Here is a 16,563-nt window from a genome sequence, read left to right as displayed (position 1 = left end):
CCATTTCCTCATCCAAGTAGTCATAGGCCATTTTCATTGATCTTAGTAAATTGAAGGTTTCTCTGACTATTTTGTTGATATGCTTGTCTGGTGACGTGTCTTTGCTGATAATTACTCCTAAGTCTCTTTCCGAGCTATTTTTTTTTTTTTTGTACCAATTTTATATTACCCTGATATTCTATTTTTACTTTTTCCAAACTCCATTATACTACATTTCTTGATGTTGAAGTTCACTTCCCACTTTTGACTCCATTCCCAGACTTTATCAAAGTCTTTCTGTAGTGATTCACAGTCTTCCTCTGTATTTACTTTCTTTAGTAGTTTTGTATCATCTACAAAGAAGTTCATATAAAATTCTATACCTTCATCCATGTCATTTATATATATATATGGCAAACATTACTGGAGCCAATACAGAACCTTGTGGGACTCCACTTATCATTTCTTCCCAGGTCGAGTTTTTGTCTCTAAGTACCACCCTCATTTTTCTCCCGTTCAAGAAATCTTCCATCCATTCCAATAACTTTCCTTGTACACCACCTATTGTTTCATTTTTTTTGTAGAAGCTTTTATGTGGTACTTTATTAAATGCTTTTTGTAGATAGATCTAGGAAAGTACAATCCACCCATCCATCTCTCTTGCATTATTTCTATTAGCCTTGAGTAAAAGCAAATCATGATCTGTGTCTAAATCCAAAATGTTTTGGATTCAGTATATTATTTTCTTCCAGATGTTTAATCCATCTACTTTTGATAACTTTTTCACATATTTTTGCAATTGTGTTTGTAAGGGAGACCAGTCTATAGTTGGATTTTCCTTGTCCCCTCCTTTATGTATTGGTACAATACTGTATTTGCATTTTTCCAATCTTGTGGTACCTTTCCTTCTTTGAGTGAATAATCAATTCTTTTATATATTCTGTCCATTAGTTTGTCTATACATTCTTTTAATATAATTTTTATTTTTTTATTTGGTCCCTTATTTCCTTCTGTGTCACAATTATTTCTTTCATGGGGGGGGGGAGGTGTCTCTGTTTTTCATCCCAATTTTGTGTACTTTCAATTGTGAATACAGATTTAAAAGTTTTGTTTATAATTTCAGCCATTTCTCCATCATCTATATATTCATCATTCTCTGCTGCAGTTTTACTATTTCTTGTTTAAGTTTAGGTTAGGTTAGTACTTGCATTTTTCTATTATGTCTTTCAGTTTCTCTTTTCTTTCCTGTGTATTTCTACATATTCATTTCTTAGTTTGATATATATTTGCCACTTACTCGTTTTTTTTTCACCTTTTCCAAGCTTTGTCTCTTCTATCTCTTGCCTCACATTTTTTGTTGTACCAGCACTTAATGCACACCCTTTCTTGCTTCTGCTTTGGTACATATTTGTCTGCTCCCTCATTATAAGTTTCTTTTAATATGTTCCATTTCTCTTCTGTCTTTGTTTCTTCATTTAAAGTTTTCCCAATTTACATTTTGAAAGAATTTTCTGAGTTTCTCAGAATCCATTTTGTTGTACATTAGTCTTCTTTTTCTGTTTCTCATATCTTCTCAAGCCAATTTGTTCTTTTAGTTCGAACTGTATTGGTATGAGGTTACTCTTCCAAACTGTATTCCATTTTATCCACAATTTCAGGCTCTGACATAAATATGAAATCTAGTCTTGACGGGTCTTCATTGTTTCTATATACATATTTTCCTTTACCTATTGAATCATTGTGTATTCAATGGTCATATCCAGTAGTATATTTTCTCAAAGGTCTTCTCTACCTTTCACTGTCCTCTCTTCCCAACATATCTCTTTTGAATTAAAGTCACCCATAATTACTATGTTTCCTCATTTCAGTAATTCAATTAATGCATTTTTTGTGTCTTCCAACATTTTGGAATGATCGCTCTGTCCAAGACTGTTTTTGGGGGCACATATATTACTATAAATTTTCTACTTTTCTTGTCACTGTTCAACGTTATCATAATTCCACATTATTTTTTCCTTCTGTTGTCTTTGTCATATTTAAGCCTCTCCTAGTCAAAAACATGACTCCTACACCCTGTTTCTCCTTTCAATTTTTCATCCAAAGGTTATATAGACCTTGTCCCACAGCATTAGGTGGTAGTGGACCTCTTAATTTCGTCTCCACAATCCCCATTATGTCTGGCTTCTCTACTGCCAGGTAGTCGTTTAATTTGTTTAGTCCTGAAATCATGCCGTATATGTTGGTATACGTTATTTTCATTCTTTCCTTTCTTCTCCTGGTTTATTATGTTATATACCATTTTCTCAGCCTCTGGTCCAGTACTCAAAATAATAATAATAATTCCTTTCAGTCTTCATTCTTCTCACACTCTCTTTTTGATTTGCTTCACTTCCAAGTGTCTTTTCTCTATTTTTCCTCATAGTTTTAATTTCCTATCTATACATTTTTGTAATTTTCACTATTTGCCAGTTTTGCTGTTTTTAATAGTACTGCTATCATTAGACATTAGTTTGATTTTTAATGGTCTCTTTTGTTTTTCTTTGGAATATTGCCTCATCCTATGTACCTCCTCTATCTCTTTGTCCATTTCCTGTCCCTCCTCTTGTATCTTTCAGAATGTATTTTGCAATTTCTTTCACTTTTTTTCTTTGGTATCTAGGTACATTATATTTTTCTTTAATACTATAAACTACAATGCATTTTTTCCCAGTGTGTCTCTGACCCAATTTTCTATTTCCTTAATTACTTTACCATTTGATTGGCATTTTATTTCACTTGTTGCTGTACTATTTCTTTAATTTTTTTTTTTCCACTTTCCATTATTTATTTCTTGGATATCTGTCTCTTTGATTATTTCTCCAACTTGGTCACCGCTTGTATTTGTTCTTTTACTTTTTTTGTTTTTCAAGGCCTCAGTTTTGTTTTTATCTTCATTTTTCATTCTTTCGTTTTCACTTCTGATCATGTTTAATTCCTTTATTAGATCATTAAGCTCCCTGTTAGTCTCGTCATTAGCTCTTTTTATTTGGTTCACCTCTCTGTACATTGCCCTGTATTCAGCTTTCAGATTCATTAGTTCCTCTATCAAATCAGCAATATTCCGTTTCCTTAGGACATTTTTATACCTAGATTCTCTTTCCAAGTCTAAACCTCTACTTAATACTCCACTTTCTTGTACAAACCCCCGAAAATGCATTATTATTCAACCTTTGAGTAAATTTCGGGGTACCAATCATACAAGTTTTCTTAGGGATAACCCCAGCGGTGATTCCACTCCGCTTACACACAAACGTCTCTTCGTTGTTTCATTTTCTGTCTTTCTCCATTTTGTGTATTTAACACTAATGTTAAATACTCTATTTCATAATTTTGGTCACTCGATTAACATAACTCTTTCCCGAACGTAAACAAAGTAAATACAACTAGGTGTTTCCTTCGAATCTATCGAAAAGGCGCTGTACATCAGAGCTCATTTCCTGCCGTCCGTTCCTGCCTGTGGTTCGCGTTCGTGATACCAAAGGTTTACCTGCTAGGTTATTATAGACTTTATCATATATAGACATATGTTTGATTCACTTATATGAATGCGGTATTCAATTTTATACGAAAAACATGTTATTCAATTACACTAATGTTTTGTTCAAACGCGGCACTGATAAAGTAAGATATGAGTTTAGGTTAGTGAAATTGTGAATCTTAGTCGAACGCAGCATACTTTTGCGTCGACTCATCACTATATTATATAAGTAATATACATAAAAGAGCTGTGCTGTGATATTCCCATTTATAATTTTATATAATCATTATATTGAAATTAATTTTATGTAGTGTCTTTTGTAAAGTTGTAGGTGAAGTCGGATCACAGAATCGAACATAAACGTTCCAATGGCGCAGAGACAAACTTTGTAGCAACCTTAGTCTTTGAAACCGTTTATTCTTCACTGTTCTCATTGGAAGACAGGCGAAAAGACCGATCTACCCTTATTATTGTAACTGCACAACTAATGCATACGAACATGCGAGTTACTAACCAGTGATTATAGTCGCTTGTGGCTGAAATTATTGCATTGCAAATTTGGTATTTTGTGAGCACCATGCCAAAGAATCCTATACTTCTTGAATGTGTGCCCCAAATATTACATGTAAAATGAATGTGATGAATGAAGGACTGTACCCCTGGCCAAGGTTGAACAGTAATTAAGGGATATACATTCTTTCGATAACCAGGCATTAAGGCAAAGCAAGGGATTCGTATGACAGAAGGCCATATTTGTTAAAGGGGTCCAGGGATCACATTGCCTGGGTAGGTTAGGTTAGTTCCCAGCTATGGAAGCCACTTCTTTTCCAACTTCAGAAATGAATCCAGGGCATCTTGGGAAGCTCAAAAGTTAATTTAACATTTTTTTTAGAAGAGCACACCTACGCGAATAGCAATAGAGAATTAAATAATAATTTTTGTAAATTATAATGCATCAACGTAATACAAACGCCATTCTTGGCGGAAATCGATAATAGAAACAGTTGCTAAAAGCTATAAACAAACAGACGAAGTTGCATAGACTCCCTTAGTCGCCAGGTTTGGTTAGGATGAGTTAGAATACACGAATTTAGCATACTTTAATTTCTTCGGTAATTTTTTAGTTGTGCACACCAACGCGATATAACGATAGAAAATTAATTATTAATTTGTAAATTAGAATATATCGATGTAATGTGTTTTTCATGGCAGAAATCAATGACAAAAAGGTTGCTAGAACAAATTTACTAACAAAGCCGCAGGGGTTGAATGATATGCCATTTTTGTTTTGATAGATGCCCAGTTCGAAGAAATAAAAGGATGATGAATTCGTCTGTTCTAACCTAACCTAACTTACCTACGTAACGTAACCTATATTTAGTAATTCGGTACCTCAAATTCATCCGGGTCGTCGTTGTCGTCACTGATGCTGACGGTGATTATTATTGTACCTCGGACAATTAACAAACGACGGCAGAACCCCGTGTTCTCTCATAAAGTCCAAGGAAGCCCTATTGTCCTTGTAACAGCGCTTATTAACGCCACCTGTAGTTGGAGAATACCCTGTCCACAACGTGAAAGCCATCGTTTGACAGTGATCAGACTGGACAGACCAGCCTGGCGTCCGTACCGTGTCTTAGTGGGCTTGTACTATTGTAGCATTTTTTTTTCAGCCAAGAAAATCGCATACGTTCATGTATTTTAATTTGCACAATTAATATTTTATTTTTTAAGTAATGCTATATCGCGTCGGTGTGCACAACTTAAATACAATTTCTTCTAGCTCCGCCTCTACCAAATCAAAAACTGCGTCTCAAGTAATGAAAGCGGCTACGTTAACATAAGAATGAAGGAGACTGCAAGAGACCATAAGGCCTACACTAGGCAGCTCCGTATCTATCACCACCTCTCATCCCCATCCATAAAGTTGTCTAACCGTGTCTTAACAACTGATAGTTGCAGCACTTACTACATTCCATTCGTCGACCACCTTTTTTAGTAAACAAATTCTTGCCTATTTCCTTTTTTAAATCCTAAGTTTGTCCAGTTTATAACCATTACTGCGAGTCCTGCCCTGTTGTTTTAATATAATGACCCTGTTTGCATCCCCCTTGTTAAAGCCTTTGATCCACTTGAACACCCCGCACTCTGGGTCTTTCCAGAGAGTGTAGGTAGGTGCCTGGGCCCCGTCCACACGGAGCATCACGTATCAATGACGTGATGCAGTAGTGGTGTTGAAAAATTAACAATAGCGTCCAGACGGGCTGCATCATTGCGAATCTCACCCTTGCGCGAGCAACTAGATCTCGGTCATCATTAGGCTTTCACGAGAAGAGGATGTCTGCCGACGCTCTACTCTGCCAAGAAACTGTACTGTGGAGTATAGTTGCTGCGTGTGCAACTAAAAAACTTTTGAAAAAGAAACGTCGGACTTTGTGGTGTAAACAGGTGCTATCTCGGCGGGCTCTACGAGGGAGCTATAATCAAATCTTTTTAGAGCTACAGGCAGAAAATCAGACCGACTTTGAAAATTATACGCAAATGCCATTCCATGCATTTCATGAATTGCTGAAAAAGATACATCCATATATTAGCAAGCAGGACACTGGCATTCGAGACAGCATACCACCTGGTGCTCGTCTGGAAGCAACACTTCGCTTCCTTGCCGTTGGAGGATCCTACACAAGTCTCCAGTATTCCACTAGAATTTCAAAACAGAGCCTCAGTCTGATCATCCCTGAAACATGTGCAGCCATCTATAATGTCCTTAGGGAGGATTATCTTAAGGTGAGTTACAAAGTACAGTGATAGTTTTCATTTTATTACTTTTACATATGCAGCCATCTATGTCCTTAGGGAGGATTATCTTAAGGCGAGTTACAAAGTACAGTGATAGTTTTCATTTCTTTATTATTTTTACATATCACATGAAAAATAATTTTTGTTCTTAATAGCTATGTAAAATTGTGCTTTGTATCGCAATATGCTGTAACCTTAATATATACCTTTTCATACCATGAATTTGTCCGAACCTTCTACTCGTAATATCTGATGTTCCCTAGTAAGATCTCCCATGTTACCCATGCTTATAGCATCGAATATTAGCTTATTGGCTAATCTCCGCTGGTCTTCACTCATATTATTAAGTCCATTATACACTAACTTTGCTACACTGTCTAGATATGGATCTACATCCCCATGACCGGGAAGGGATGAGAGTTTACTTAGAGCAATTTCCAAAACTTTATCCGTTTGGTCAACTGCCTTCCTCTTCGTTGCAGTCCCACTTGAACTACGTGCAAAGTGGGAAGACGACGGCGAGGGGTTAACTGAAGATGCAGATGTCAAGCTGGGTGCAGGTGATGGGGTGAATGAATAATCGCTGGTCTCCTCATTCCTTGGTAGAGTTGCCAATTCAACTATCTGTGGAGATTTTATTTTATTAATAATTTACCCATATGTACAAGGGAAGAACGAAATTTATTTGATTTATTTATTTTTTTAACATTTTCTTTACAGATGCCAACAACTCCTGACGAGTGGAAGGCAGTGGCGAAATGCTTCGAAAAGTGGAATTTCCCGCATTGTGTTGGAGCGGTAGATGGGAAACACATCACAATACGGCCTCCAGAAGAGAGTGATTCCTACTACCTCAACTACAAGGGTTCGCACAGTATAGTTCTTATGGCTGTAGTGAACGCAAATTACGAGTTCCTCTATGTAGATGTTGGAACAAATGGGAGAGTTTCGGATGGTTTTGTGTGGGCAAACACGAGCCTGTGTGCGCGCCTGCAAGAAGGAACAATAGGGCTTCCTGCAGATGAGCAGCTGAGTGACAGCCACAGAATACTGCCATACGTCTTCGTTGGTGATAATGCCTTCCCACTCACGAGACACTTTATGAAACCATATCCTATTAAGCATCAAAATAATGAACAAAGAATTTTTTCCTACAGGCTTTCAAGAGCGCGCCGAGTTGTTGAAAATGCATTTGGCATTATGGCAAACAAATTTAGTGTTCTCCTAAGTGCAATAAATTTATCCCCTCAAAAGGTGGAGAAAATCGTTCTTGCCTGCACGGCCCTGCACAATTTCTTGCGCAGAGAACACCCATCAACATATACACCTGTGGGTAGCTTCGACAATGAGAATATTGATGATGGAGTAGTAACGCCAGGGGCATGGCGTGATAACACGCAGCTTCTGCCTTTGGAGCGAGTACAGAGACATCCTACAAAAGAGGCAAAAGACATCAGGAAAGAGTTTATGGACTACTTCAATGAAGAAGGAGCTGTTCCTTGGCAACAACGTATGTGTGGAATATACTAGAGATTAAAATATTTCATAGGGATATTCTAATTTGTATACAAATTTTAATTATGCTGATGCACTTATAATAAAATTACGAATTACGAACTTACTTGTGTGTTTCCTCCGCCATCTAAGTTGTAAAAAGTGGACGCATGTTGGTCACCCAACTAGAGAGAGAGTGAGAGAATAATAATTTGTTTGGCAGATACATCTTTAGTATATGAATTATGGCCATGCTTATGTACACATATTTGAATTATCAACTTACATGTTGAAGGTTTTCAGTAGTTTCGACATCTAAACTGGAATAAGTGGACGCACGTACATGGTCACCTCCCTAGAGAGAGAGAGAGAATAATAATTTGTTTGGCAGATACTTCTTTAGTATATGAATTATGGTCATGCTTTTGTACACACATTTGAATTATCAACTTACTTGTTGAAGGTTTTCAGTAGTTTCTACATCTAAACTGGAAGTTGAGGCACGTACGATTTCTCCCTCAGCAAGGAAAAGTAAATTATTGAAGCACCACAGCTTTGGAGTATATATACCTTCCGTGCCAGCACCAGACTTCTTTGATGCTTTGATGGCAGTCATTTCCCTGTGAAACTGTGTTTTTAGTGTATGAAGTTTTCTTGTTATGTCTTCATTCCGCACATTACATTTTGTAAAAGAATATAAGTCAGCTTTTAGAGTTTCGATGCTTGCACTTTTTATGTTTCTCATCTTATGTTCTTTACACTTTATATTCCAAATGGCTGGGTGCTGCTTCAATAGCTCAATGAAATATAATGTAATACTTTTGGTCCACTCGAACGGCTTTGCGGAAGTTGATTGTTCCATTGTCTGAAAATATAAGAACGAAGCAGAACGCGCGTCCTTTCTCTTCCACTGTCACTGACACACTACTCAGCGATTCGAAATCGGTTCGCCAAAATCGCTGCTTTCATCACGTTGCGATGAACGAAACGTCACGATTTCAATTCATCGCTTCAAAACATCGCGCATCAACATGCGTCGTGTGGACGGGGAAGTCTCTCTTCGTAAGGTAAATTTCTGAGTCCATATATCATTTTGGTCATTCTTCTCTGTACTGAATCTAGTGAATTGATGTCCATTCTGTAGGGCGGAGACCAAAACTGTACCGCATAGTCAAGGATGGGTCTAATTATCGCTAGATAGTTTATAATTACCTCTGCACTTCTATACGTTACCGTCCTAGCAATGAAACCTAATGCTCTGTTTGTACTACTTGCAGCTGTTTCTGTTATTGATTTCCGCCAAGAATAATATTATCACGTTGATGTATTATAATTCATAAAACTATTATTTTATTTTATATTACTTTATCGCGTAGTTGTGCACTTCTAAAAAAATACATACAAATATTCAAGTTATAATGCAAATCCTTATTAGAAGGAATCTTTGATTCATCTGTCATTTTACCATACACGATAATGTACTGCAATATCTCCAGTAATCAACTTTCACCGGAGTTTTAAATTCACCCAATAGTAACTCACAGTCTGTCCGACTGTACTATCAAAGAACACAACAGGATTGTTAGGACTCTGCTGAATTTTATTCCAAGTCGGCATTTTGTAAGTTTTGTAGTTTTACAATAACAAAACAGTGTTCATTATAAACACTTATAAGCGCCGAACAGTGTGAATCATCTGAATTTGTTTACATTTGTTTTCATCAAAGAATACGATAGTATTTCAAAGCAAAGAAAATTTACTCTCAAATTAACTTATTTTCTCATTTGGAATGTAACTATATATATATATATATACTGTATATATATATATATATATATATATACTGTATATATATATATATACTATATATATACTGTATATATGAATACATATATATGTGTGTGTGTATTTACCTAGTTGTATTTACCTAGTTGTATTTTACGGGAAGGGGAGCTATGCTCGTGGGGTCCCGTCTTCATATCTCATTTTATCTAAACTATTTTTAAATTCATGTATTGTTTTTGCACACACCACTTTCTCATCTAACTTGTTCCAACTGACTATTGCTCTGTGAGGAAAGCTGTTCTTTTTAAAATCTCTTCTATAGCTGTCTTTTTTTATTTTCTTTCCGTGTCCTCTTGTATTTCTGTCATCCCATTTTATCAGATTCTCTCTATCAGTAAATTCTATGCCTTTCATGATTCTGTAAATAGCTATCAAATCTCCTCTCTCTCTTCTTTGCTCTAGTGTCTGTAGTTTAAGTTTTTGTAGTCTCTCTTCATATGATAGTTTTGAGAGTGTTGGTGCCAGTTTTGTAATTGCTCTTTGTATTCTTTCAAGTTTTTTTATACATTTTTTTGTACTTGGTGACCATATCGTTGCTGCATATTCCAATCTTGGTCTTATCAGGGTGATTAGGATTTTCCTCACCATTTCTTCATCCAGGTATGTAAATGCCACTTTGATTGTTCTTATTAAATTATAAGTTTCTCCAAAAATCTTATTTATATGTTTCTCAGGTGACATATTATTCATAACAATGACTCCCAGGTCCTTCTCATTTTCTACTTTTTTTATTCCTTCTTTTCCCAAATTATATGATCCTGTTATTCTGTTTTTGCTTTTTCCAAATTCCATTATACTACACTTTTTTGTATTGAACTCCATCTCCCACTTCCTACTCCATTCTTGTACTTTATTTAGATCTCTCTGTAGTGATTCACAATCTTCTTCAGTTTTCACTCTTTTCAGTAATTTTGCATCATCTGCAAAGAAGCTCATATAGCTTTCAATTCCTTCATCCATATCATTAATATATATAGCAAACATTATTGGGGCCAGAACTGTTCCCTGCGGGACACCGCTTATTACTTCATTCCATTTTGAGTGCTGATCTCTTATCACTACTCTCATTTTTCTTTCTTGCAAAAAGTCTTCCATCCAATTTAGCAATTTACCTTGTATTCCTCCTTCATATTCTAATTTCTTAAGCAACTTCTTATGTGGTACTTTGTCAAAAGCTTTTTTTAGGTCTAGAAATGCACAATCAGCCCATCCATCTCTTTCTTGTATTATATCTATTAGCCTTGAATAGAAACATATTAAATTGGTGACGCATGATCGTCCTTGTCTGAATCCAAATTGCCTTGGATTTAGTACGTTGTTTTTTTTCCAAGTATTTTACCCATCTACTTTTGATAATTCTTTCACATATTTTTGCTATTGTACTTGTTAGAGAGACTGGTCTATAGTTGGTAGGTTCTTCTTTATTTCCTCCTTTATATATAGGTACTATATTTGCTTTTTTCCAATCTTCTGGAACTTTTCCTTCTTTTAAGGAACTGCTTATTATGCTATGTATTTTGTCTGCCAGTTCATTCCTGCATTCTTTCAGAATCCAGTTTGCTATTTCATCTGGCCAGCATTTTACATATTCTTTTTCTTTGTTGTATATCTTGTTGGAAGAATTCTCTTATTTTATCAAAGTTTGTTTTTTCATACATCATTCTTCCTTTTCTATATTGTTCATTTCTTTTCATATATTTTTCTTCATTAAGTCTCGATGGCTCTTCTTCATTTCTATACCTAGTGTTCTCCTGTATCCATTGTGTCATTGTATGGTCAGTAATCATCTCAAGTAGAGCATTATGAGTCATCACCACTCTTTACTGTAGCAGATTTCTTTGCATAACTTACGCTCCAAGTCCTCGATCACCTTATCAACTCTCTCCTATCAGTCGGGGGGGGTTGTGTCCCCCCCACCCTCTTTAAATCCCTGGAACATATTCTCGTCACTTTCTTCTGTATTGCTCCTCTCTATACTTCTAATCTTTACATTTTTATTAGACATTTGATCCTCGCTAAGTCTTTTGTTTACCTTCCGCTTGTCTGGCTGGTCAAAGTCTACTCCCTCCTCATTTCCTTCCATTTCCCTCAGTAATCCCTCCCCTTTTCCTCTTTCCCTACGTTCCCACTACTCCACGAGCAATTTCCCCCCCACCCTGCAAAAACACTAGGCACTTCTCTTTGCGTTGGGATCCACAGACTTCACTTTTCTTCAGAACGTCTTCTAAGCCGTCCATTCGTTGAAGTGTGTGTGTGTGTGTGTGTGTGTGTGTGTGTGTGTGTTGATAAATTGTTTAAGACAAATGAGAGAGTGATAGGTGGGGAAGGGTAAACGAAGATGGTCTAAGAATACATTTATTGTTCTTACGTTTCGGTTATTATAACCTTCCTCAGAGAACTTGTTACAGAACATCTTGGTCACAACATTTATACCCGTAGTGGGGGAACTTGTGAAGCTTCGAGTGTCAGGTTTTTTCTAGCGCATTAATTATTAAGAGACTAGCTGCTTTAGATAGGCATATAAATCCTTCTCTGTCGTTATTATTTTCTTGGACATTTATATGTGCAGCTTCAACTGTCTTTCTCATCTTCTTTTGTAATCCTTTGTGTAAATTTTTTTCAACTTTACTCCATTCGGGAAGGTTGTTGCATATTTCGAGGTGGCGGACCAGGGAGTTGGACGTTCTGTGTGCTTTTAAATCATTCCTATGTTCGTTTATCCTCTTTTCGATTCCTCGACCTGATTCACCGATGTAAGCCGAGGGGCAGCCACTACATGGAATGCGGTAGATCACACTGAGGTCGTTGTTGTCATTAGTGTGGTTTTTAAACATTTTACCTATTTTATTGCATGATACCTTGGCGATGTTTATGCCACCTTTCAGTAAATAGCTATCAATAATTTCGGTTTTATCAGAATTAGGTACAGTAATGAAATGCGGTGTGACTAGGTTTTTTGTTACTGTATGGTCATTTGATCCGGACACTTGGTCGTTTGGTCCACTGGTCTGGGCGTTCGATTTATCGTGGATTTTTCTAGCTTTGCCTTCTGTTTTGGTTATCAGGCCGCCTGGATATTTTAATTCTTTAAAAGTTTTTCTGATAAAAGACAACTCGTCTTCAAGGAGTTCACTGCTGCATATACGGTAGGCTCGAAGAAAGAAGCCTATAAGGACACCAGTTTTAGTTCGTTTACTGGTGTCCTTATAGGCTTCTTTCTTCGAGCCTACCGTATATGCAGCAGTGAACTCCACAAATCGAATATTGAAGTAACATCATCAGTCAGGGAAAAAAAAATCCTACAAGCACTTGTTTTCTTAATCTGTAATAATTTCTAAACCCATGATGATGTACATATACATGATTGGAGACAGGTACTAAACTAACCCTGCGCACTCTAATACCTAAAGCTAAAATTAGACATCTACCTCATCGTTACATTTCTTTGTTCCTCCTGGTGATGCCACACTGGTTTGGTAGAATCTTCTGAGGGGATAGTGCCTTCCGACGAACTGGATGCCTTTTATAACAGTTCATGTGATAATTGCTTCGTCTGGGGCGGAGGGACCCAAGTTATGCCCCTTGGGTATTACACCAAAGTTTGCGCTGGGCTTTCGGAGGTCTTGAACCCATTTTACTCGTTCAACATTTTATCCATACATCGTGCGCACTTTTTAGTCAGATTGTACTGATGTGTTTGATATAGGGTTAGAAAGCATACTGATGCAAGATAGAGATGGAAAATTGAATCTGATAGCTTTCATATCAAGACTTTGTAATAGTCCAGAAAAAAACTACTCCAGTACAGAAAGAGAAACATTAGCAGTATTCACTAGAGAGCTTTAGAGATATAATACTGGGATATCCAGAGAGTGGACTGATCATAAAGGTATCCAGAACTTATTCAAACATAAGAATCTTATGAGTAGATTAACCAGGTGGTTTACACTTCAGTGTTACAAGGTTAAGTTTGATTATATAGAGCTGATGGCCAGGGATGGTTGCTGCTGTTTGGCCCCCAACTCTTGGGGTTGGGGGGTGGTCCCACGACGTAGACGCTGCAGCTCCAGGACCAGTATTAATTGTTGATATGTATGGTGCATGCCTGAGATAAGAGACCTGAACTACTGGGACGGTTTTTATCCATAAATTTTTGTAATATTCACTTTTTGCCAACTCTGCTGTTTTTGTTAGTACTTTTTCCACCATCATTTTAGACCTTAGTTTAATTTTTAGAGGTCTATTTTTTCTCCTTAGAGTATAGTCTCATTCTATGCACTTCTATTTCTTTTGCCATCTCTTGCCCCTCCTCTTGTGCCTCTTTCAGAATTTCTTTTGCTATTTTTTTCTCTTCTTTTCTTCTATTAAGTATCTAGCTACATTGTGTTTTTCTTTAATACCATATACTACTATACACATTTTTTATCAACTGTGTCCTTAACCCAATTTTCTTTTTAATTACTTTAATGACTGTTTCCTTTACATATTCTTCCACTTGTACAATTTCTTTAAAAGCTACCTTTTGTGTATTTACCTAGTTGTATCTTACGGGAAGGGGAGCTATGCTCGTGGTGTCCCGTCTTCATATCTCATTTTATCTAGCCAGCTTTTAAATTCGTGTATTGTTTTTGCACACACCAAATTCTCATCTAACCTGTTCCAAACATCTACATCCTGTAGGGAAAGCTGTTCTTTTTCAGGTCTCTTCTATAATTGCCTTTCTTGATTTTCTTTCCATGTCCTCTTGTATCTCTACTATCCCATTTTATTAGATCCTCTTTATCAATAATTTTCATGCCTTTCATGATTCTATAAATAGTTATCAAGTCTCCTCTCTCTCTTCCTTGCTCCAATGTCTGTAGCTCAAGTTTTGCCAGGCTCTCTTCATATGATAGTTCTGAGAGCGTTGGTGCCTCTTTTGTAATTGCTCTTTGTATTATTTCAAGTCTTGTTATACTTTTTTTTTTTTTTTTTGTACTTGGGGACCACGTCGTTGCTGCATACTCCAATTTTGGTCATATCAAAGTGACCAGTATTTTCTTCACCATTTCTTTGTCCAGGTATGGAAATGCCACTTTGATTGTTCTTATTGAATTATAAGTTTCTACAAAAAATTTGTTTATATGTTTCACAGGGGACATATTCATAATAATGACTTCTAGATCCTTCTCTTTTTCCACTTTTTGAATTTCTTCCTCTCCTAATGTATATGATCCCACTATTCTTTTTTTTTTGCTTCTTCCAAATTCCATTATACTACACTTCTTAATGTTGAATTCCATCTCCCACTTCCTACTCCATTCCCATATTTTATTGAGATCACTCTGCAGCAATTCACAATCTTCTTCGGTGTTCACTTTTTTCAACAATTTTTGCATCATTTGTGAAGAAGCTCATATAACTTTCAATTCCTTCATCCATATCATTGATATATATAGCAAACATTGTTGGGGCCAGAACTGTTCTTTGTGGAACTCCACTAATCACCTCATCCCAATTGGAATGTTTGTCTCTTATCACCACTCTCATTTTCCTTTCAAGCAAGAAGTCTTCCATCCACTTAAGTAATTTGCCCTGTATTCTTCCTGCAGTTTCTAATTTCTTTAGCAATTTCTTATGTGGCACCTTATCAAATGCTTTTTTCAGTTCTAGAAAGGCATAATCAACCCATCCATCTCTTTCTTCTATTATATCTATTAGTCTTGTATAGAAACACATTATCTTCCTTGTCTAAATCCAAACTGCCTAGGATTTTGTACATTATTTTTTCCAAATGCCTTACCCATCTAATTTTAATTATTCTTTCATAATTTCTGCCATTTCTATTTCCTCTGTGTATTCAACTCCTCCTTGTCGTAGTTTCTCTAATTCGTGTTTGTTTTTCAGTTTGTTTACAAATCTGTAAAATAGTTTTGGTTGATCTTTACATTTTTCTATGACATCTTTTTCGTATTTTCTCTTTTCTTCTCTACACACTTGTACATATTCATTTCTATAACTAGTATATATTTTCCATTTTTCAGGTCTTTTTGTCTTTTTTCCATTTTATCCAAGCTTTATCCCTTTTGTCTTTTAACTCCCTACATCTTTTGTTGTACCAACACTTTACATATCCTTTTTCTTGTTTTTGCCTTGGAACATACTTTTCCACTCCTTTATAAATTGTTGTCAAAATATTCCATTTCTCTTCCGTTGTTTCCTCCTTGTGTATACTTTCCTAGTCTGCTTTTTGAAAGAATTCTCTTATTTGATCAAAATTTGTTATTCCATATATCAATCTTTAATTTCTATATTGTTTTTTTTTCCATGTATTTTTCCTCATTTAGTTCCAGTTCAACCAATATGTGGTCACTTTTACATATTGGTGTCTTATATTCAATCTTGTCCACTATTTTGGGTTGATGTGATTATTAGGTCCAGTCTCGATGGTTCTTCCTCATTTCTATACCTAGTATTCTCTTGTATCCATTGCTTTTGTATGTTCTATGATCATCTTTTTCTTATTTTCTCTTTTCTTCTCTGCACACTTGTACATATTCATTTCTATAACTAGTATATATTTTCCGTTTTTCAGGTCTTTTGTCTTTTTTCCATTTTATCCCTTTTGTCTTTTAACTCCCTACATCTTTTGTTGTACCAACACTTTACATATCCTTTTTTTTTGGTCTTGGAACATACTTTTCCACTCCTTTATAATTTTTTGTTAAAATATTCCATTTCTCTTCTACTGTTTCCTCCTTTTGTATCCTTTCCCAGTCTGCTTTTTGAAAGAATTCTCTTATTTGATCAAAATTTGTTTTTCCATACATCAATATTCCCTTTCTATATTGTTCGTTTTTTTCCATGTATTTTTCCTTGTTTAGTTCCAGTTCAACCATGTACAGCATACGTCAAAATATTGTCAATCACAATGCCTCCTACCCACAGCT

At 36.0% G+C, this 16,563-nt stretch overlaps 1 protein-coding gene across 1 annotated transcript; it reads right to left on the bottom strand.

Annotated features, from left to right (window-relative positions):
• Positions 1-6,376: 6,376 nt before the first annotated feature.
• LOC143037015 (uncharacterized) lies at positions 6,377-9,355 on the bottom strand. The gene is made up of 4 exons (XM_076205122.1): positions 8,244-9,355; positions 8,076-8,144; positions 7,918-7,974; positions 6,377-6,919 (listed from the first exon to the last, which is right to left on the bottom strand). Exons 1-4 carry the CDS (start codon positions 8,649-8,651, stop codon positions 6,506-6,508), a joined length of 948 nt encoding a protein of 315 aa, XP_076061237.1. The 5' UTR covers positions 8,652-9,355; the 3' UTR covers positions 6,377-6,505.
• Positions 9,356-16,563: the final 7,208 nt, after the last annotated feature.

This window comes from Oratosquilla oratoria, chromosome 2, assembly GCF_046742065.1.
Source record: "Oratosquilla oratoria isolate Oo_2021 chromosome 2, ASM4674206v1, whole genome shotgun sequence".
Taxonomy (NCBI): domain Eukaryota; kingdom Metazoa; phylum Arthropoda; class Malacostraca; order Stomatopoda; family Squillidae; genus Oratosquilla; species Oratosquilla oratoria.
The sequence above is the reverse complement of the archived record's forward strand: the minus strand, read 5'-3'. Positions and strand labels throughout refer to the sequence as shown.